Source organism: Macaca mulatta, chromosome 6 (assembly GCF_049350105.2).
Source record: "Macaca mulatta isolate MMU2019108-1 chromosome 6, T2T-MMU8v2.0, whole genome shotgun sequence".
Taxonomy (NCBI): domain Eukaryota; kingdom Metazoa; phylum Chordata; class Mammalia; order Primates; family Cercopithecidae; genus Macaca; species Macaca mulatta.
Window position 1 is genome coordinate 15,919,836 of NC_133411.1, and position 21,687 is coordinate 15,941,522.

Genomic DNA, 21,687 nt, shown 5'->3' on the forward strand with positions numbered 1-21,687 from the left:
GCAGAATATCTTCTTGGAACTTTCTTTTTTAACCTCTGCCTTCCTCACGCACCTATTTTTTGGAGGGGTCCTTTTCCCTGCTCTCTACCTCCTGTTTAAATTGAAACCTGTACACTTTAAGCTTTTTGCTCATCGCTTGGTTTTGCTCTTTTATGCCTTAAATTATCTTTGCGGCATTTTTGACTCATCTGCTGGGGAAGACCATTCCCTCAAGAAAACTTCCAACAGCAACTCAAAGCAAACTAAGATGACAAAATGGGGGGAAAGAATCTGTCCACTGGGAACGCTTTACGTCACCGTGTTGCTCTGGAAGACAGACTGCTCTGGGGCACCTGGCGAGGCGGCTCTGCAGTGCAGGCTGGGGCCGGTCCCTGCGGCCTGCTGGGCTCTGGCCTCCTTTGGCCCATCACTCATGCTGCCGTCTCAAGCACAAGGGTTGCTGTGGTGGGTTTTCCCTCTGTTTCCTGCTTCCTCACTGCCCTACCCACCTGTTTCCTACAGGGCAGATGGCCTGGCCCGTAACACTTTCCTGAAGGCATGCGTGAGTGAATAGAACTGTTCTAATGAGTGTATGTTTGAACGCTTTATAAATTTTTAAATACATTTCTCTAAAAGGGTCTGTGTCTCTCTTTATATTAAAAAAAAATCTAGCTTTTGCATGTCTTTCTCTTTCCTCTGGACTTATTAATGCCTTAATTGGTTTGACTTGGTCTTATCCTTTCCTACTATTTTTTGTTATGTATTTTGTTAAACTCTATATTTAATTGGGGAAGAAATTAACAAATGGGTCTTAATACATTTATTTACAATTGAATGGCCGGGTAGGCATCCGCTGTCATGGCCACCATACTGTGTCCTGCAGAGCAAGGCGGCCTTTCAGTTAAGTTGGGCATGCTAGGTAGACAAGTATGCTAGGTGGGTGAGCACAGATTTGAGTCTGGTGGGGGGTGGTGGGGAGATGCAGTCAACCCAGTGACGGGCTATACCCATCAGCACTTAGTTGGATACTCAATATTCAGGTGTGGCCTTATAGCTGTGACCCTCACTGAATCTGCCAGTTAGCATCTGGAGCTCATCATAGCCTGGACACATTCCCATTCAGCACAGGAGACTTCAGAGGCTGTGTTTCAAAATTAACACTTCAACTGCTCCAAGACAGGAGCCAATGCCAGTCTTCTCTGGACATTCATGAGAAGACATGAAAAATGGCCACACCCTGGCTCCATCCCGAATGCTGTCTCTGAGGCCAAGGCGCAGTCTGCAGAGGGCACGTGTTCCCACGAGCTTTAGGTTGGGAAAGTTGCCTTTGCTTTCTCTCTTCCTCTTCCCACTTGTTCTCATGTGGCAGGGAACCTGGAAAGGGAACTCACTGAACAGGATTTCAGACAAGTCAAAATGCCTTACAGAAAGGCCCTCGAGGCCTAGGAAGACTCCAGAGCTCCGAAGTGGGGCTTTAAAAATGCCCTCCAGGCTGGGCACAGTGGCTCACACCTGTAATCCCAGCGCTTTGGGAGGCTGAGACGGGTGGATCACAAGGTCAGGAGTTCGAGGCCAGCATGATGAAACCCCATCTCTACTAAAAATAAAAAAATACTGGCCCAGCATGGTGGCACGCACCTGTAGTCCCAGCTACTTGGGAGACTGAGGCAGGAGAATTGCTTGAACTCGGAAGATCACACCATTGCACTCCAGCCTGGATGACAGAGGGAGACTCCGTCTCAAAAAAAAAAAAAAAAAAAAAAAAAAAGCCCTCCAGGACTCTGAAGTATATCAGTTAGAAGGGGCCGCAGCCCTGCCCGGCCCCCACGTATTGGCACTTCTGTCCCCCTGGAGATCTGCAAAGGCCTCCTTCGTCCTTGACCACTTCTGTCAAGCTGTCTGTGGTCACAGTCAAGCAGCTGTGCCCAGCCCACAGCCCGGCTCCTTCTTCTCCCTTTAGATGTGCAGCCTCTGCAAAGCTCTGCTGAGAGCAGGAGTGACATGCATGTGGATCAACCCAAACCATGACTGCACCAGTCCTTCCTGTGGCTCTGTGGTCTAGCCTTTTGGCCTCCTTTATTGGGCAGCAATAAAAGTGCACACACATTGGAGTCACTCTAGTCCTGCCTTTCTTGAACAGGCCAGGTGGCCAGTGCCAGCTCACTGACCTTCCACTCTGAGAGACTGATAACCACGCCCACTGGGGGGGGGTGGTGAGAATTAAGTAGGATAGACTTTGAAATGCCTAGTACATAGGAGGTGCTCAGAAAATACTAATAGTTATGATTCTAGTAGCAAAATACTCTAATTATGAGATTGTAGCTTGGTATATTACCAAAAGCAGGTATGCTGCAGAAGTTGTGTTTTTTTTTTAAATATTCTTGGGAATTTAGCTTTGTAATGTCAAAACTCTTGAGCATTGCCATATAAGTCAGAATACTAAAGTCCATGCTAAAAGTATAATGCATAAATGAGTATGCACAAGCCAAAGCCTGCCCTGTACCGCATCCTTTTTTGCTGAGGGGCCACAGGCAACCAGTGGGCACCCACAGGGACAAGAACAGGAGGCACACTCCTCCACGGCAGAGACAAGGAACAGGAGCTAGGCGCACCACCATGTTTTAAGTATGCACCACAGGTCTAGATTCATAGCCCTGGCACCTAGAATTCCCAGTGGCTGGCGTGTTGACTTTCTCAGGCTTGACCTCGTGGAGGAGGGCTAGAGGTCTCTCCTCTCTGGTCCTCTCGGCCAGCTACAGCAGTCCACCACCTGCTCCAGCATGTCCTGATACTGGCTCAGTAGACCAGGGCTGAAAGGCAGTAGAGCAGGGTTGTCTGACTGATTGCATCTGCACTCACCCGGGATCTGCCCAGGGCGTCGGAGAGCCCAGTAGAAGCTAGCACCTTTGGAGTCTTGGGAATCCATGAACACCCCGACAGTACCCTCAGTGGAAGCCTTTGAGCACAAGTTCACGGGAACGAGGCGCCAGATGCTGTTTCTCACGTCCTGACTAGATAGAGGGGACTTGGGCAAGATGCAGCTTCAGGAGTTGTCAGGGGATCTGCATTTCTTCTCCACCCAGAACCATAGGCCACGCACTAGTTGGGAGTTTGGGACAAACACTGCCGTTTGTGTTTCTTCTCCTCAGCAGCTGCCACCACTCTGTGTGTGGCATGGGTAGGGTCTTAAGAAATCTTCTGTCTTGCTATTGCAATCTTGCCTCATGGACTGGGCCACTCACCACATACTGAGTTCCTGCTGCATGTCAGCCCTGTGACTGAAGAGATCGGGTCCCACGGGGGCAGCGGCATAAGGGTGGGGGTACACATCCCACACCAGAATCCGTTCCCAGAGCTTGAGTCACAGCACCTGTGGCGAGCGGCCCTGGGATGTTTTGTGATGTGTTCCCATAGCAGCAGAGCCTTGGGGACACTTGAGTCATGCAAGCTCCTAAGAGGGACACCCAGCAAGTTCATACGCTGGAGGCAGAGTCACTCTCCATCCAAGCAGAATAGTGATTGATTTACGTTCAGGGTTTCCATGTTCTTCTTTTTAAAGAGAAGAAGTAGAAATGATTAAGCATGTCAGCAACGAGCTTCCAAAACCAAAGAGTCATTATTGCAGTGAATTTTTTAAGAGCATCCCTAAATTGCTTTGTAGAGAAATCGCATTTTCAGGTATTGAAATAGATGCACACAGTTAGCCAGAGGGTAAAGGAAACGTTGAAAGTTTCTCAGTGCCGGCCTGGTGAGCCCTGCACAGGGTCATGGTGCCATGGGGCACACTGACAAGGGATTTCACGTGATCAGGTCTCGTTTCAGTTCCTCCCTGCCTTTCTCTGTCTTCCTCTGTCCCTCTGCAGAGTGAAAGCAGCAGCAGTAGCAACATCTCCACCATGTTGGTGACACACGATTACACGGCAGTGAAGGAGGATGAGATCAACGTCTACCAAGGAGAGGTCGTTCAAATTCTGGCCAGCAACCAGCAGAACATGTTTCTGGTGTTCCGAGCCGCCACTGACCAGTGCCCCGCAGCCGAGGGCTGGATTCCGGGCTTTGTCCTGGGCCACACCAGTGCGGTCATCGTGGAGAACCCCGACGGGACTCTCAAGTGAGTGCTTGACAGTAACGGTGGCCTGGCAGGCAGCAGAGGGAGGGGGCGCAGCGCCCATGAGGCACACGATCTCGGATAGGGTAAGCATGTGGAAGGGGGAGCCGCGCTGGTGTGTTAGTACAGGCTCAGCTCTGAGCACATGGGAAGATGGACGGCCTTCCATCTCACACACTCAGACTCACAGGGTCTTTGAATAATCTGCATTTAGAAATAGCCTGTTCTAGCACATTGTTCAGGAATCCCATTTGACAGCTTTTTGTGTTAGTCATAACTCAAGAAAGTGTTGTTGTTTTTCTTTTTAAGAAACCTAAGGGGAAAATATCCCCTATCTTTGTTTCTCTGAAATACATTCTCAGGCGCCATATTAGTCGGGGTCCTTCAGAGGAGCAGGACCAGTAGGGAGCGTACTGAGATGTCGGCGTAGACACAGGCTCACCCCAGTTTTTTGTGTGCTTTGCTTTAATGTGCTTTGAAGACATTGCCTTTTTTACGCAAGTTTTGTGGCAACCCTATGTCAAGCAAGTCTGTCGGTGCCATTGTCCGACAATGTATGCTCACACTCTGTATTTGTGTCACATTTTGGTGATTCTCAAATATTTCACACATTTTGTTATTGTATTTGTTATGGTGATATGTAGTTAGTGATGTTTGATATTACCATTATAATTGTATTGAGGAACAATGAACTGCACACATACAAGATGGCAAACGTAATAAATGTGTGTTCTGACTGCTCTACCAACTGTCCATTCCCCCATGTGTCTCCCTCTCCTCAGGCCTGCCTGAGACACAACAATATCGAAATTAGACCAGTTAATAACCCTGCAGTGGCCCCTAAATGTTCAAGTGGAAGAGTAATGTGTCTCTCACTTTAAGTCAAAACCCAGAAGCTTAGTGAGGAAGGCATGTCAAAAGTGAATATAGGCCGAAAGCTAAGCCTCTTGCACCAAACAGTTAGCGAAATTGTGAATGCAAAGGAGATAAAAGTGCGACCCCACTAAACACACAAATAGTAAGAAGGCAAAACAGCCTTTGCTGAGACAGAGAAAGTTTGAGTGGTCTGGATAGAAGATCAAACCAGCCACAACCTTGCCTTAAGCCAAAGCCCAACGCAGAACAAGGCCCCATCTCTCTCCAGTTCTATAAAGACTGAGAGAGATGAGGAAACTGCAGAAGAAAAGTTGCAAACTAGCAGAGGTTGATTCATGAGGTTTAAGGAAAGCTAATCCTGTAACATAAAAGGGTTAGGGCTAATGCAGCTGGTGACGTGAAGTTGAATCCAATGCGCATTTACCCTTCTGAAAATCCTGGGGTCCTTAAGAATCATGCTAATCATCACAACTTATATACCAAAAGGCTAATTCAATTAAGAAACATGAAGCCGGTTTTGCTGCATTGAGTAGTATTTTACTGAATTTGGTGGTGGTTGTAAGAGTTGTAAAAAACTCTTCCTCCCCCTGGAATGCCTGCTGTGGCAGAGGCATCTACTCTGCCTGTGCTCTAGAAATGAAACAACAGAGCCTGGCTGACAGCACATCTGTACACCATGTATTTACAACACAGTTTACTGAGTATTTTAAGCCCACTGTCGACACGTACTGCTCAGAAACAAAAATTCTTTCAAAATATTACTGTTCTTTGACAATGTACCTGATCACCCGAGAGCTCTAATGGAGATGTGCAAGGAGATTCATGTTCCTTTCTTGCCTGCTAAGACAACGTCCGTGCTACAGCCCATGGATCAAGGAGTAATTTCGACTTTCAAGTCTTATTTAAGAAATGCGTTTTGGGCTGGGCATGCTGGCTTATGCCTGTCATCCCAGCACTTTGGGAGGCCAAGGCGGACGGATCACCTGAGGTCAGGAGTTCGAGACCAGCCTGACCAGTATGGTGAAACCCCGTCTCTACTAAAAATACAAAAATTAGCTGGGTGTGGTGGCATGTGCCTGTAGTTCCAGCTACTTGGGAGGCTGAGACAGGAGAATTGCTCGAACCCGAGAGGCGGAGGTTTCATTGAGCCTAGATCATGCCACTGCACTCCAGCCTGGGCAACAGAGCAAGACTCTGTCTCAAAAAAAAAGAAAGAAAGAAAGAAAAAGAAATACATGAATACATTTTGTAATGCCATAGCTAACATAGGCAGTGATGCCTCCAGTGGATCTGGGCAAAGTAAACTGAAAACCTTCTGGAGAGGAGTCACCATTCCAGATGTCATGGAGAACACTCATGAGTCATGGGAGGAGGTCAGAATGTTAACAATTAATTAACGGTAGTTTGGAAGAAGTTGATTTCAACTCTCATGGATGGCTTTGAAGGTTTTAAGACTTCAGTGAAGGAAATAACTCAGATGTGGCAGAAACAGCAAGGAAAATAGAATCAGGAATGGAGCCTGAAAATGTGGCTTGAAGAGCTTCAATCTCATCATCAAACTTGAACAGCTGTGGAGCTGCTTCTTAGGGGTGAGCGAAGAAAGTGGTCTCCTGAGATGGAATCTACTCCTGGTGAAAAGGCTGTGAACACTGTTGAAATGCTGGCAAAGAATTTAGAATATTACATAAATTTAGTTGATAATACAACAGCAGGGTTTGAAAGGATTGATTCCAATTTCTAAAGAAGTTCTTCTCTGGGTATAATGCGGTCAGTGTCACCTGCTGCAGGGAAGTCTTTTGTAACATGGGGAGTGGTGGCAAACTTCTTGTTGTCTTACTTTAAGAAATTGCCACAGCCAGGCCAGGCGCAGTGGCTCACACCTGTAATCCCAGCACGTTTGGAGGCTGAGGCGGGTGGGTCATAAGGTCAGGAGTTCGCGATCAGCCTGGACAACATAGTGAAACCCCATCTCTACTAAAAATACAATTTAAAAAGTTTAAAAAAGAAAAAAGCAAAGAAAAAGGCCGGACATGGTGGCTCATGCCTGTAATCCCAGCACTTTGGGAAGCCAAGATGGGCGGATCACGAGGTCAGGAGATCGAGACCATCCTGGCTAACACGGTGAAACCCCGTCTCTACTAAAAATACAAAAAAATTAGCTGGGCTTAGTGGCGGGCACCTGTAGTCCCAGCTACTTGGGAGGCTGAAGCAGGAGAATGGCATGAACCCGCGAGGCAGAGCTTGCAGTGAGCCGAGATCACGCCCTGCACTCCAGCCAGGGTGACTGAGCGAAAGTCCGTCTGGAAAAAAAAAAAGAAATTGCCACAGCCACCCCAGCCTTCAGCAACTACCACCTTGATCAGTCAGCAGCCATCAGCATCTAGGCAAGACCCTCCACGAGCAAAAATATTACGACTCACTGATGGCTCAGATGATAGCATTTTTTTTTAGCAAATAAAGTGTTTTTAATTAAGGTGTGTATATTTTTTAGACATAATACTATTGCACACATAATAGACTCTAGTATAGTATAAACAATTTTTATATGCACTAAGAATCCAAAAATTGATGTGGCTGACTTTATTGTGACTCAGTTTATTGTGGTAGTCTGGAACCGAATCCCTAGTATCTCTAAGGTATGCCTGTCCAGAAATGGATTTATGATAAGAAATTAGCTCACGTAGTTATGGAGACTGGCAAGTCCAAATCTGCAATGTGGACCAGCAGGCTTCAGACCCAGGAGAGCACGTGGTGCAGGCTGAGCCTGAAGACAGTCTGCTGGAGAACGCCCTCTTCCTTGGGAGACCAGACTTTTTGTGTTCCCTTAAGGTCTTCGGCTGATAGGATGAGGGCCATTCACCTTAGAAAGGGCACTTTCCTTTACTGGACCCATCCAAATGTTCATCTCACTCAGAAACACTCACAGGAGGACCCAGAATAACGTTTGAACAAGTATCTAGGCATCCTGTGACCCACTCAAGTTACACATAAAATCAGTTATCACAGGCACCTTTATATTTTCATCCTCAAACTTGAAGAGATTGTTGGTTTTATCTCCTGGTTCTGGAGAATCACAGGAGCATTTTCTCTAACAGAGGTCACTGTTCGTAGAGGATTTCCCATCCCCCTGCACACACATAAGTTGAATATTCCGCTTTTCTTTAACACTTCCAGGTAGCACTTGGTGAATGTTGGAAAGGCATAATACCCACAATGTGTTCTTTTCCCCTAGGAAGTCAACATCTTGGCACACAGCACTCCGTTTAAGGAAAAAATCTGAGAAAAAAGATAAAGACGGCAAAAGGGAAGGCAAGTTAGAGAACGGTTATAGGAAGTCACGGGAAGGACTCAGCAACAAGGTATCTGTGAAGGTGTGTTCGGGGGTCTTCAGGAGCCCGTGTCATCCCAGCATGAGAGAATGGATCAGGGAGGGCAGAGACTCTGCAGACCTGAAGGTGGTCTTGCTTATGACCTCCCTCCCACCCACCAGCCCTGTGCCCTGTGTGTCCTGTAGGGTCTTGTTAGGGGCACTACGCTGGCCGGCACAGGGATGGGTGAATCCTACAAGGAACCAGGTAGACCCCTGCACACTTCCGCAGGTACACCTGTGGCTTATAAAGAACGTGGTTAGGTTTGCAAATGAAGCACAGAGACTAGCTTCTCAGAAACAGCGGAGATGCAGAGAAGCTATGGCTCAGGCTTCCTTCAGTGTTCCTGCCTTAGAGCAGAGGGGAAGTGGCTAGATGTGGGGGCGCATGTGGGCTCCCGGGCTGTGACAGATTCCCCTGGGGACAACTTCAGTCAGCTTGAGTCCTGTAATCAGATTGCCTGACACCTGCGGCAGGGGTTGCCTGGAGAAAAAGAAGGTATCTCCTGAAAGGGACTCCGAGCGCCGGGAGCCAGGGCGTTGGTGGCTCTGCATTAGGAAGGCATCTGAGGACCAGCTGGACTCAGCCTGTAGCATGAGAAAAACACACATCTAAGCAGTGTTTTTGTGTTTGTGGGTAGGAAGAAAAAGACCCACCCAAATTAGTGTGCATGAAGCTTTTGAGTGCAGTGAAAAATGTGGTCTGTTTTGATTGATGCCCAGGCAAGTCAATTTGTACAAGTCTTTCAACAATAATTGTAGCCCTGGAATGAAAGTAATACACCTTAAAGTAGCTGATTTCAGTTAATGCTTGTTTGCTGTTTCCATTTCAGCTTCTCAATCCCAACTACATTTATGACGGTGAGTTCTGTTCTTTTTCTTGTAGTCGTAGAGATGATTCTAGATCTATGGGGCATGTTTCAGAGTACTTGCGTGTGGCCTCTGGAAATGGGTTTTCCGTGGCGCTCTAGGCGTGCAGAGCAGGTTAGGTCCTATCAGTCTGTCGGGGACATGTGGGTGGGTGTGGAGGAGGAGCCAGGACTGATGGGCCTTTACCAACTCCTTTCCCGTGCAGTTCCCCCAGAATTCGTCATTCCATTGAGTGAGGTCACGTGTGAGACAGGGGAGACCGTTGTTCTTAGATGTCGAGTCTGTGGCCGCCCCAAAGCCTCAATTACCTGGAAGGGCCCTGAACACAACACCTTGAACAACGATGGTCACTACAGCATCTCCTACAGGTGAGGGAGGCCCACTCCTGGTGGGTTTCGCTGGCTGGGAGCACCATCTTGTCTCTTGGCAACTGGAAATTCCTCCTTCACGGATGGATTTCTTTGGCCGCCTTCAGCACTCCACTTCTTCCCTGAGAGCACATTTCACGCCTGGGTGTACAGCTCCTCATCAGCACTTGAGCTCCTGCCTTCCCTTGATCCTGAAGGAGGAGGCCAGTGCTGATGGCCACGTGCTCAGCTTTTCTCACACCCAGTGTGTTCCCATCTGTGCCGCAGTGACCTGGGAGAGGCCACTCTGAAGATTGTGGGCGTGACCACGGAAGATGACGGCATCTACACGTGCATCGCTGTCAATGACATGGGTTCAGCCTCATCATCGGCCAGCCTGAGGGTCCTAGGTAAGCACCGTGCTACGAGGAGTCTACGTGACCCAGTGGGGCACGTCTTCCAGGAGTCTCCGGAAGTCCTGAGTCTGCCCTCGCACTCCATGTGGCCTGACAGATAGAACAATAAGTCATCTGTGGGGCTTCAAAAGAGAATTGGAAGTAGCAGACCAAAGTGTCTGGGGTGGCACAGCAGAGTGACCTCTCGGCACCTTATGTAAGGTCGGGGGAGACACCAGAGCTCCTGTTGCTCGGAGGAGGATGGGGGCCTGGCTGGTGAAGGCCTCTGGCTGCCTACCATGGGGCACCAGGGCCCCCCCCCCCCCCCGACCAGCCTCTGAGTGGGGGCAGGCTCCTTTCTGTGCTCTTAGTACTCAAAACACTCAGATCCAGCCACTCAGCTGAATCTGGATCTGGTCTAGGTTGGTCTCACGTAGAATGGGCATGGGAAAAGCAGGAAAGGAGATGTGGGTGGGTCCCGGGCCTGCGCAGGCACTGTGGCCCTCTGAGACCCTAACAGCAACCCTTCTGGGTGGATGCGCCCCCTCCTTACCCTGTCCAGGAGGAACCAGGCCCAGGGCTGCTAAGCAGCTTGTCCAGAGCATCTGGCTAGGAGGCCTCTGCCGTGGGGCCTGCTTGCTCTGGTCTGAAGACCTTGTTCTCTCTCCTCAGCTAAACCGCAAGCTCCTTGGGGCAGAACCCATATCTTAGGCCCTTTCAAAATGCTCTGTAGTTACCTGATGTAGATAGCGGCTGAGAAAGGCGTGGGCTGCTCTCTGCTGCCATCTTGCGGAAGGCCGGCCGTGCAGTACTGGGCTCTGAGGGTTCCCGTCCATCCTCCAGCTGCACCACAAATGGAGCTGCTTCCAGAGGACAAATAAAACCCCAAATAAAAGATCGATTGAGTCCCAGAGCACCCTGTGTGTAGACAGTAAGCAGAATTTGTCTTAGAACTTTTGTCCCAGGTATCTTAATTTCCTGTTTTTAACAACATTAAATCAGAAAACAAGTTCTGATTTTTTTGGATCATGGAACAAGAAATTTTAAAATCTAGAATTTGGCAGTAAACAATAAAAAGTAAAGATTTTCTAATTTTTAAATAACACAGAAATTACACAGGTGATTTTTTTTTTAATAAATCACTAGCAAAAGCTAAAGGACTTTAGAAAGGTAGACTTTTCAGCCAGGCGTGGTGGCTCACGCCTGTAACCAGCACTTGGGGAGGCCGAGGTGAGTGGATCACGAGGTCAGGAGATAGAGACCATCCTGGTTAACATGGTGAAACCCCATCTCTACTAAAAATACAAAAATTTAGCCAGCATGGTTGCACACTCCTGTAGTCGCAGCTACTCGTGAGTCTGAGGCAGGAGAATCACTTGAACCCAGGAGGCAGAGGTTGCAGTGAGCCAAGATCATGCCACTGCACTCCAGCCTGGGTGACAGAGTGACACTCTGTCTCAAAAAAAAAAAAAAAAATAAATAAGACTTCATACCCTGGAAATGCAAATGGGAAAATAATCCAAGTATATGGTTAATTCTGTCACACAAATTCAGCTGCAACCGTAGGTTTTCAGAAGAATTATGTGGACTATTCCAAGATGATCTTAACTATTTCCAATTGTTCTCTGAGAGAAGCCACTTTGTTTGCAGGCATCAGTAATTTTGTGTTTTGTTTTAAATCTACCCATGGCTCCACTCCTGTCCGCCTGAGGCTATTCCTGCCCCCACAAGCTGGGGTAGGTGCCCTCATTCTGTCCAGCCTTGGCTGCCTTGCAGAGCCCCAGTTCTCAGATGCTCAGGAAACAAAGGCTTCTTCTAAGCCCAGCTCCAGCTCAAGGCAGGGAGCTGGTCAGAATCTGGGCTACGAGAGGGAGTCCTGAGGCTGGAGGCATTGGCTCTGCACCCTGAGGACATGTGCAGGCCCCCAAACTGTGTCCAAGAGAATCATCCAGAGAGCGCCCTGTCATGCCACCAGCCAGGGCCGAAGCTTCTGTTGATGAGAAAAGGGTGCCGGGGGCAGTGGCTCATGCCTCTAATCCCAGCACTTTGGGAGGCCGAGGCGGGTAGATGGCTTGAGCCCAGGAGTTGGAGACCAGCAACGTGGCAAAACCCCATCTCTACAAGAATACAAAAAATTAGCTGAGTGTGTGTCCCACTACTCTAGAGGCTGAGGTGGGAGGATCACTTGCCACTGGGAGGTTGAGGTTGCAGTGAGCTGAGATTGCACCACTGCACTCCAGCCTGGGTGACAGAGCAAGACCCGGCCTCAAAAAAAAAAAAAAAAAAAAAAAAAAAAAAAAAAAAAAAAACCAGGGAGAAAGGAAGGTGTGTTTTAGAGGAGCCGGGGAGCACCTGCCACTGTGGTGCTCTGTCTCTGGATCTGGTTAGTGGGCACCGAGTCGCCATTTATGTTTGGTCCATTTTTCTGTATATATGTAATGCTCGAATAAAAATGTTTATTTAAAAAAGACAAGCCCTTTCAGTTAAAAAAAAGAAGAAGAAATACTTTTACGTAAATAATAGTCCAGTATTTTTTAATGTGATTTGGTAGATGCTTCAAATCTGCCTAGTGAAATAATTTTATTTTGATTAATGATTCTCTGTCAGTACTCCTTCACCTACACAGTCAGAATTAGCCTTACCATTTCTAAAGCACTTTAAAGGGGTGCAAATGTGCCAGCATTAACAAAAAAGACTGCAGAATGAAACATAGCCTTTGGTTTGCGTCATTGAAGTGATTGTTGCTTCTCGTGTGTCCTTCGGTGAAGATTTGGGGCTTTGTGTGTGCCAGGCACTCTTCTGGTTTCTGGGAGGCTGCAAAGGTGGATCAGACATGGGTTCACTTATAGTCATGTAGCGGTCAGCAGCGCTCCTGTGACAGCAGTGCTGGCTGGCAGCACATGGCACCCACCGGGACTGCCCACTGCTATGCAAGGAGATGATTTCCAGCCATGAGTGAGTCAGGAAAGGCACGTGGAGGAGGTGGCCGCCACCCCGAGGAGCCCGATTAGACAAGTCAGCTTGGACATGGTTTAAGGAAACACATTCCCAGTGACAACCTGGGGAGAGGTGAAGAAGCCCAGGTGAGGATAGGGGTGGACAGATGCTCAGCCTGGGCTGGACTGCAGGTCAGGTGAGCGGGCTGAAAGAGGAACTAAGTGGGGAGAGGAGGCTGGATGAGCCGGGTCAGGAGGGCCTGCCTCCCATGGAGGCTTAGAATCACAGTGGCAGCTGTGCTTCCCAGGGGCTGCCTGGCAGTGGGGCCACGTGGGGCTCCCCCACTTAGTGCTTCTTTTCACAGGAAGACTCTAGAAAGGATGCTTTCTGTTCCTGTGGACGTGTACACAGGATTCATTACTAACAGGTGATTTACAGTTGGCACTTTCCTAATAAAATTCTCTTTGTAGTGTATTTATGATTTATTAACCCTGTAAAACTCTGTGAACGTTAAGTGAATACTGTGGACTCTTGATCTCTCATGGCTGTGAAAGGAGGCGTGGGGAGGAGAGAACAGCCTAGCCCTGAGGCAGTGCGGCCAGGTGAACAGGGAGGACCATCTGTAGCAGTGCTGTCCAATAGAAGCAAAAAGAGGCCACATGTGCAAGTTTAGATTTTTCTAGTAAACACATTTTAAAAATAAAAGTAAAAGCAGTTTTTACTAACATGTATTTAATTTGAAAAATTATTAGTGAAATATTTTGCTTTCTTCCTTCACGCTAAGCCCCAGTGTCTGTGTGTCCTTCAAGCACCCACCACATCTCCACTCATGTGAGCCATGTGGCAGGTGCCGGGGGGCCATGTGCAGCTGCTGTGAAGGACAGTGTGTGGCGATAGCCTTCTTACCCAAGAAGCTCCACGGGAAACAAGTTCAGGCAGGTGCTGTTCTTCTTGCAGGTCCAGGGATGGATGGGATCATGGTGACCTGGAAAGACAACTTTGACTCCTTCTACAGTGAAGTGGCTGAGCTTGGCAGGTATGAGGCACAACCCAGAATGCCTTCCAAAGAGCAGAGTGCAGGGAAGACATACCAGAGAGTGCGCGGATTAAAGCTAAGCCGCGTTATCTTGCCAGCAGTTGGAAGCTGTGTGTCTTGCATTTGAATCGTAACTCTCATTGCCTTTAGATGCTAAACACTGGGGAAGTAAGGAAGCCGTTTTCCTCTCGGGTTCCAGCAGACAGGCGGAATGCCACAAGCCACCCCTCGATGGGGAGAAGTTGCTTCCCTCTGTGCGTGTAGAATAGTGGTAGCTCTGTGCCATCCTTAGGAGAGTTCAGGAATCTTTCAAACGCTTCCTATAGTTCTTAATCCTCTTGTGTCCTTCACGTTTCGCTTGTGCGTGGAGACTTCAAGGAGTGACAGTAAAATCAGATGGGGTATCAGCGTCCTCCTGCACAAACTAAGAGAGAGGTTTCCCATCTAGGGGGCTCTTTCTCTTCATGAGGGGCAGCCACGCCAGGGGTGGCCCAGCAGTGCCATCAGACAGCCCGGCTCTCTTGGCTCTGCCTCTAGGGCCACACAGCACACATATCCAGGTGCTGTGTCCCATGTGGCAGGAAGAGCAGGGTCAAAGGAGCATGACCGCTTTCCTTCGTCCTTTTGTAAGAACTCCCCCAGAAACTCCAGCAGCAGCGCCCTCTGGCTTCCATTCCTGAGGCCGTAACTGGTCACATGGCTCCTGTTGAGGCCTCTGTCAGCTGTCTCTGGCTGCATAAAAAGTCACACCAGCACATGCTGTCTTAGGACAGTGGTGACGTGTGCCTTCTTCTGGTGCCGAGGGCAAATGGGGCCGTTACTCTGTTGGCCCCTCCTGGCCTGGTCAGCTGGTGCACCATGCCCTGTGCGTGTCAGAGGCCTTGTCTGCGACACTGGCCTCTCTCCACATCGACTTTCACCCTGGGCCTCCCCACATGAGGGCAGTGGCATTCCAGAACAGCAGGAGCGTCAAGGCCTCTGAAGGCCCAGCCTCAGAAATCAGCGACCAACGTCCTCCACACCCTGTGGGCCAGAGCCAGCCCCAGGCAGCCCTGATTCAAGGGGAGGAACAGCCCCCGCCTCCGAGTGAGAGACGTGGCAAAGCCATGGCCTTTAACCCTGTACACAGCCTGCCCACTACAGGCGCATCTCTGGTCCTCACGTGTGCAGAATGCACTCACCCACCTCAGGCCCCCATCTGAGGTCCAAAGCCTCATCCAGATCACGTTGAGGTGTGACCAGTCCCTGGAAGTGGGTCATCAGGTGCAGCTCCAGGGTCCTCGTGCCTGCCCCACACTCACACCCACAGTGTCGAGGCTGAGGCAGTGACCACAGCAGACGCTCCTTTCAAACGTGCAGGGAAGGGTGGCTGACGGGAGGCGTGAGCAGACATCCCGGCTTCTGCACGTTGTGGGGAGCAGAGGGGAGCCACCTGGCAAGGCCGAGGCTCAGAGGTCTTGCCCTGTCACTTCTACCACACACGGTGCTGGGAAGCCGCCACCAATGTGAGGAAACCAAGGCTGCCTGGGAGGGAGGACCAGCAGAATCGCGTGGCTGCGGGGACAAGGGCAGATTTGGGGGACAGCCATGGCACCACAGCTCCTCCGTGGAGTGGCCAGGAGAGCAGGGCCTCTGGACAGGACCGGGCCACCACACAGCCAGTCCATTTAGGATAACAGAGTCTTTCTCGGTGCCAGACCTCAGCAGCCTCTGCAAATGGTCTTCTTGATGTATTTTACAGGGGCAGATTCTCTGTCGTTAAGAAATGTGATCAGAAAGGAACCAAGCGAGCAGTGGCCACTAAGTTTGTGAACAAGAAGTTGATGAAGCGCGACCAGGTCACCCATGAGCTTGGCATCCTGCAGAGCCTCCAGCACCCCCTGCTCGTCGGCCTCCTCGACACCTTCGAGACCCCCACCAGCTACGTCCTGGTCTTAGAAATGTGCGTACACACCTGGCCTTCCGCTCCCAGCTCTCTGCCGCCACCTCGGGGTTTTGTTGTTGCTGTTTGTTCTCTAAGAGGGATAGATATTGGGCTTTTAGAATTTACAGAACTAAAAAACATCTTCACTGCCATAGCCCACAGCTTTCGAGCCTTCCAGTAATGGCAGAAAGCAGTGTGGTCTTCACGGGGCAGCTGCCTGATGAAGGACAGTCACCCCTAGGGTGGAACGCCCGACACGCTCAGCCGCCCGGAGACGCCCTCCCATTTCTGAAGGTCCCATGAGGCCAGGCAGTCTCTGGTGCTGAACCCAAGCCCCCATTAGTGGTTGGAGGCTGACCTGATACCCCAAGCCTGTGCAGGGGCAGCTCACCCCGGATCAGCGCTGCCCCTCAGGCCTCCTGCCAAGGGCAGGCCAGCTGGATGGGAGGGTAAGACGCACCTCCCTGCAGAATGTCCTCCACAGAGGGGGCGCGGGCACACGAACCAGAGCTGCCCCACTGGCACCATTGTACTTACTGGGCTCCTTCATAAGATCAGAAAATGATTCAGTCACGTAAAGAAAAGTGGAAACCTGTGTCCCTCAGGAGCTGTTCTCATCTAGGTGTGGGTTCGCATGGAAATGTCAGGAGAGCGCAAGCTGGGGGTGCATCCGGCAGGGATGCCGCCCAACCTCCTACAAGGCAGGGACGACCCCCACGGATTCATCCGCCCCAAACGTCTGTGCATTTAGCTTTGAAAAATGTCGATTCCTCCTTTTTAGGGGGAGTCATTTTATACGTTTACTTTCATTTGCAACTTCTTTTCCATGGGGAAGGGTAAAACCTTTTGCCGCTGTTTGGAAAGTTTGCGTAGCTCTTCAGTGGAAGGACAGGATTAGCGGGGCACCCCCATGGGATCATGTAGGGGCAGACTCCAGCTCGGGGCGCCTCGCCTGCAAGAGCTCCCTCCAGGCCCTGTACCTGATGTTGTAGTTATTGTCATTTTTTTCTTAAAGAAATTATGAATGCCTCCCCATACCCTTCCTAGGGCAAGGCTGCCACAGGGTCCCGTGTGGCCCCACATGCAGCCTTACCAGCTTCCTCGGGCAGCGCGTGTGCCATGGGTGACACTGGATGTCTCAGGAAGGCCTCCCACCCATGGCTGCACAGCTAAAACCTCCCCCAGAACACGGGGATGGGGACCCGCTTCCAGCCCCTCTCCCAAGAATAGAAAACACATCTCGTGGCAGAAGGGCAGACGGTGGGGCGCACCTGAGCCTGAGCAGTGTGTACGGAGAGGAGGTCCACGGGCCTGGGCCTGGCCTCAGTCCCCGCCCTCCCTCTCATCGGCTCATTTCTCACCCTGGGTATCCTTAAAAGCAGCATTGGCTTCGGAGGGTTGGCATGGGGCCGACATGGTGCGACGTATGTGGAAGAGCTGACGTCCAAGCCGAGGCCTGGCCTGGGAGCCTCGGGACCTGGGAGGTCTCCTCTCTGGCTCCAGATGCCGGTGACCAACAGCCACTGCTCACCTTCCCCGGGGAGTTTTAACAAGACTGTGGCTTGAGTGCTTGTCATCAATCTACAAGGCCTTCGTTTCTGGACTGACATTTCAGTGCTTTCAGCCGTCATTTCTGGGAAACAACATGGTTTGGCCTCACCATCCTGTTCATAGGATCTGTTTTCATGACACATTACTCCAGTTCTCACAGGCTACTCCCCATTGCTAGACAGGCAGCTGATCTTCCTACAGATTTCTGTTTTGCAAAGAGCAGCATAGGCCGGTGTTTAGAGAGGCGGGGCCAGACCACCTCAGTCCAGTCCTGGCTTCTCCACCCTGGAGCGGTGGACCTTGGGCAAGTTTCGTGCTTTCTCTGTGCCTGAGTTTCCTCATGTGTCACATGGGTATAGCAAGGCCCACTTCACAGACAGTCATAAGGATTAAATGAGTTGTTAGAAGGCGTTGAGCCCCTGGCACTTGGCAGTGCTGGGGAAGTGTTTTTTTAGTATGAACAGTCATTTCAGAGGAGAAAGCCTTCTGGGTCCAACGCTGAGCACTGACTGGGCCACCTCCTGCCCAACCTGTGGTTACGTGATCTCAGTGAGTCTTCCCATGGCCCATTTGACAGGCGAGGAAACTACAGCTCCGAGAAGCATGGTCTACATGCCTTCCTTCAGCAGATACCACAGGATGCCTGCTGTGCCTGGCACTGCTGGCAGCCAGGCCACGCCATCCCCCACAACAGGCAGGTTTGGACCCTTGACTGGGCCGCTCTACCCCTGGCTTCCCCCTTAAGATGGAGACACCATGTTCCCCACTCGTGTCTTCCCATCAGAGCTTCACAAAAATCCCCCTCCTTGTCTGGGCACACCTTAGAGGCACAGCCCTGAGATCCTGATGACACATTGATAACAGGTGACAGATCTGACATGTTTACTTCTTACTAGCCCGAAGAGGTCTGGGAAGGAAAGCACGTCGTAACAGTCACCCGTTCCTGCCTCTGTAGGGCCGACCAGGGTCGCCTCCTGGACTGCGTGGTGCGATGGGGAAGCCTCACCGAAGGCAAGATCAGGGCGCACCTGGGGGAGGTTCTGGAAGCTGTCCGGTACCTGCACAACTGCAGGATAGCACACCTGGACCTAAAGGTTGGTGAGGCCCTGGGCAGGTGAAGGGGGGTCTGAGCACACCGGCCTGGCCATGTGGGACACAGAGCCCCCTCTGAAGCCAGGCCAGGAGTGCCCGAGCGACTAGGGACAAAAAGGGTAGCGGGGGCAGCTGATTAGCACTGGTTGCTCATCTCTGTTTCTAAGCGTTTGCGTTCAGTGATGCACACAGTCAAGAGTACACTGGGTAAAACACTGGAGCCCTCCCAGCCTTCTACGACTTTCAGAAAGTCCCCATGAGTGTTGCCTGGTGGGTGTGGCGGGTGCAGTGGTAGCTTAGGCAGGAAAGAGAGTATTCCCTTCGGTGCTAGGAGGAAAATGAACAGCCAGCTTCAGAAAGCAGCCTGGTTTCATTAGGCTACTTGGCCCTTAGATCGCCAGAGAGAGCTGCTCTGTGAAGCTGGGTCCCAGCTCCGCTGGGTCGTCTCTTCCTCCTCACCCTGGGCGGGCAGCTGAGGGTCCGGCCTGCTTTGCACATGCATGGCTTGTCCTAGTTGACATCATAGATTCCTTCCACCTCACCGTAGAGTCCCGCCAATCATCATGAGTAAGCTTAAGATTGGACTGGTCTGAAAATGACAGTTGTATTCTGTCTTCCAGCCTGAGAATATCTTGGTGGATGAGAGTTTAGCCAAGCCAACCATCAAACTGGCTGACTTTGGAGATGCTGTTCAACTCAACACGACCTACTACATCCACCAGTTACTGGGGAACCCTGAATTCGCAGCCCCTGAAATCATCCTCGGGAACCCTGTCTCCCTGACCTCAGATACGTGGAGTGTTGGAGTGCTCACATACGTACTTCTTAGTGGCGTGTCCCCCTTCCTGGACGACAGTGTGGAAGAGACCTGCCTGAACATTTGCCGCTTAGACTTTAGCTTCCCAGATGACTACTTTAAAGGAGTGAGCCAGAAGGCCAAGGAGTTCGTGTGCTTCCTCCTGCAGGAGGACCCCGCCAAGCGTCCCTCGGCTGCGCTGGCCCTCCAGGAGCAGTGGCTGCAGGCGGGCAACGGCAGAAGCACGGGCGTCCTCGACACGTCCAGACTGACTTCCTTCATTGAGCGGCGCAAACACCAGAATGATGTTCGACCTATCCGTAGCATTAAAAACTTTCTGCAGAGCAGGCTTCTGCCTAGAGTTTGACCTATCCAGAAGTTCTTTCTCATTCTCTTTCACCTGCCAATCAGCTGTTAATCTGAATTTTCAAGAGAAAAACAAGCAAATATAACTGATCAGCTGCCGGTATGTTCATCGTGTGAAATTGCATTCCAAGTGGGCTGTGCTCAGCAGTGCTTGGACACAGAGCTGCAAGCTGCGCTGGGGTGGAGGACCGCCACTTACACTCTGCCCAAGGCAGAGGTCGCATTGCTGTATCACAGTATTTTATTCAGGTTTCTGCAAAAAATAAAAAGATACTTTTTTAAACAAACATGAATAGAATTTTGCAAATTTAACGTTTTCAAGATTTATTCAAGGAAACAAAATGCCTATGTTCAACCACTGGTGTTAACGAACAAAGATACTGTGCGTCTCTGGGGAAGACGCACCCAGGTGGCGGCCACTCCCACGGCCTTGTCTAGGGCTCAGAGTCCACTCGGCTCTGAGCTTCTCCAGGCGCCTCGTCTGTGTGCGTCTCACACCAGACGTGGCTTCTGAAACGTGCATTCAACCTCAAACTTTTGCATAAAATAGAATGAATCGTTTTGCTCTGATGAAATGTAGGCCTTACTTGTATATAAGACTGTTCCTGCCTTCGGTCTGTGGTTTTCCCACCTGCCTCCCCTCCCCACCCCCCACCCACCGCCTGGGGCTTCCTCTGGGGGTCCGAGGGTATGCCCAGCAAATGAAGACATCAGGTTGGGTCCTGCCCCACTGCCGCTCCCCCTGTTCCTGCCCCAAGCCGTCAATCAGATTGTTGAGCAGTACACAGTCAGATGAAAATACTGTACATGCACTCATTGGGGGTTTTTTGGTTTTACTTCATATCATGTGCAATGTTGTGGCTTTAACATTTTATGCAACTATTTATGAAGACCTCTGTTGTACCTGTAATAAATATATAGAAAAAGCACATACTTCGTATGGTGAGCTTTATGGTTTTGTGTGTGTGTTGGGGTTGGCGGGTGGGTGGGTAGGGTCGTAGCCCTGTGCCATCGGTTCAAGGAGACTTTTCGTGAAACTTGTTGGTTTTGAGGACTGTAAAAAGTGATTTCATACTCTGAATATAAAACTGGATAATAGGGTAATGTTTTAAAATTTATTATGCTATTATTCAGAATGCCAAAGTATTATTTTTTTTCTCAAAATCAGTCTGGACATTTACTACTTTTTAGACTTTTTGACTTTCAACTTTCTGTACAAAAATTGGCTGGGTTTTGAGCTTTTGGTAAGAAATAAAAGCCGATTAAGCACTGGCCGCCCCGCGGCTGGTACCCAATGCCCGAGTCACTGTGGCAGCATTCGCACTGGCATGGGGAGTCCTTTCAACTCAAGGAGGCTGGGTTTCTGGGCACCCTTGAGGTTTTCTGGATGTCTTTTTATCTTTCTCGTGTGAACTGCACTACAAAGGAGACCAGCCCATTTCCCAAGCCAGCCAGACACCTGGGTCTTGAGCCATAAACTGGCGTAGTTAAGCTTTGCAGCTTCCAATGTATTTTATTTATTCTTTTGTTGGGTTTTTGTTGGTTCTTGTAAAATTGTACAGAAACTTTTTAAAAGAAATTGGATTCAAAACTGGATGTGTATTCGTAACCTCATGATTTTTATTTGTGTATTGTTTCTTTTATTATTTCAGTTAAATTTTTACATTATTTTGCATGTATATTTCTTTGTACAGAGACCTTACATGTTTACACAGTATGATGTGATGTAAATATTTTATTTTGCCATCAGTTATTTTAAAAAATTAAACATATTTGCCTGATTTTTGTGTTAGGCTTTTTATTTAAATTGGTCACTGTTGAATCGGAAAGACAGATGGCTGAGGGAGAGACTGACGCAGAGACTTATGGGTGGGAGGTGGCAGAATGTACTGGATTGAGAACCCTCTGTACACACTGAGAAATGCGAGTCGCTCAGCCTCCTGCAGACTGGTTCAGACACCACACGCGAGACCCTGGTATGCACCAGAATGTCGACTGACTGTGCACAGCGAGGCTGTAGCTTGTCCTGGTTAGAATAAGCGA

At 49.8% G+C, this 21,687-nt stretch overlaps 1 protein-coding gene across 5 annotated transcripts in view; it reads left to right on the forward strand.

Annotated features, from left to right (window-relative positions):
* The window catches only part of TRIO (trio Rho guanine nucleotide exchange factor), a 366,542-nt gene extending 345,117 nt beyond the window's left edge, over positions 1-21,425 (forward strand). For 2 of the 5 annotated variants that reach the window (XM_015139750.3, XM_078004621.1), the window contains exons 49-57: positions 3,843-4,090; positions 8,196-8,334; positions 9,164-9,191; positions 9,406-9,568; positions 9,836-9,957; positions 13,837-13,915; positions 15,657-15,857; positions 18,346-18,484; positions 19,103-21,425. In XM_015139750.3, the coding sequence (XP_014995236.3) occupies positions 3,843-4,090; positions 8,196-8,334; positions 9,164-9,191; positions 9,406-9,568; positions 9,836-9,957; positions 13,837-13,915; positions 15,657-15,857; positions 18,346-18,484; positions 19,103-19,645 (1,662 nt within the window). In that variant the 3' untranslated portion in view covers positions 19,646-21,425. Of the gene's footprint in view, positions 1-501; positions 570-3,842; positions 4,091-8,195; positions 8,335-9,163; positions 9,192-9,405; positions 9,569-9,835; positions 9,958-13,836; positions 13,916-15,656; positions 15,858-18,345; positions 18,485-19,102 lie in introns of those variants that run through there. The other 3 variants (XM_015139749.3, XM_078004622.1, XM_078004623.1) reach the window with 3 other exon arrangements.
* Positions 21,426-21,687: the final 262 nt, after the last annotated feature.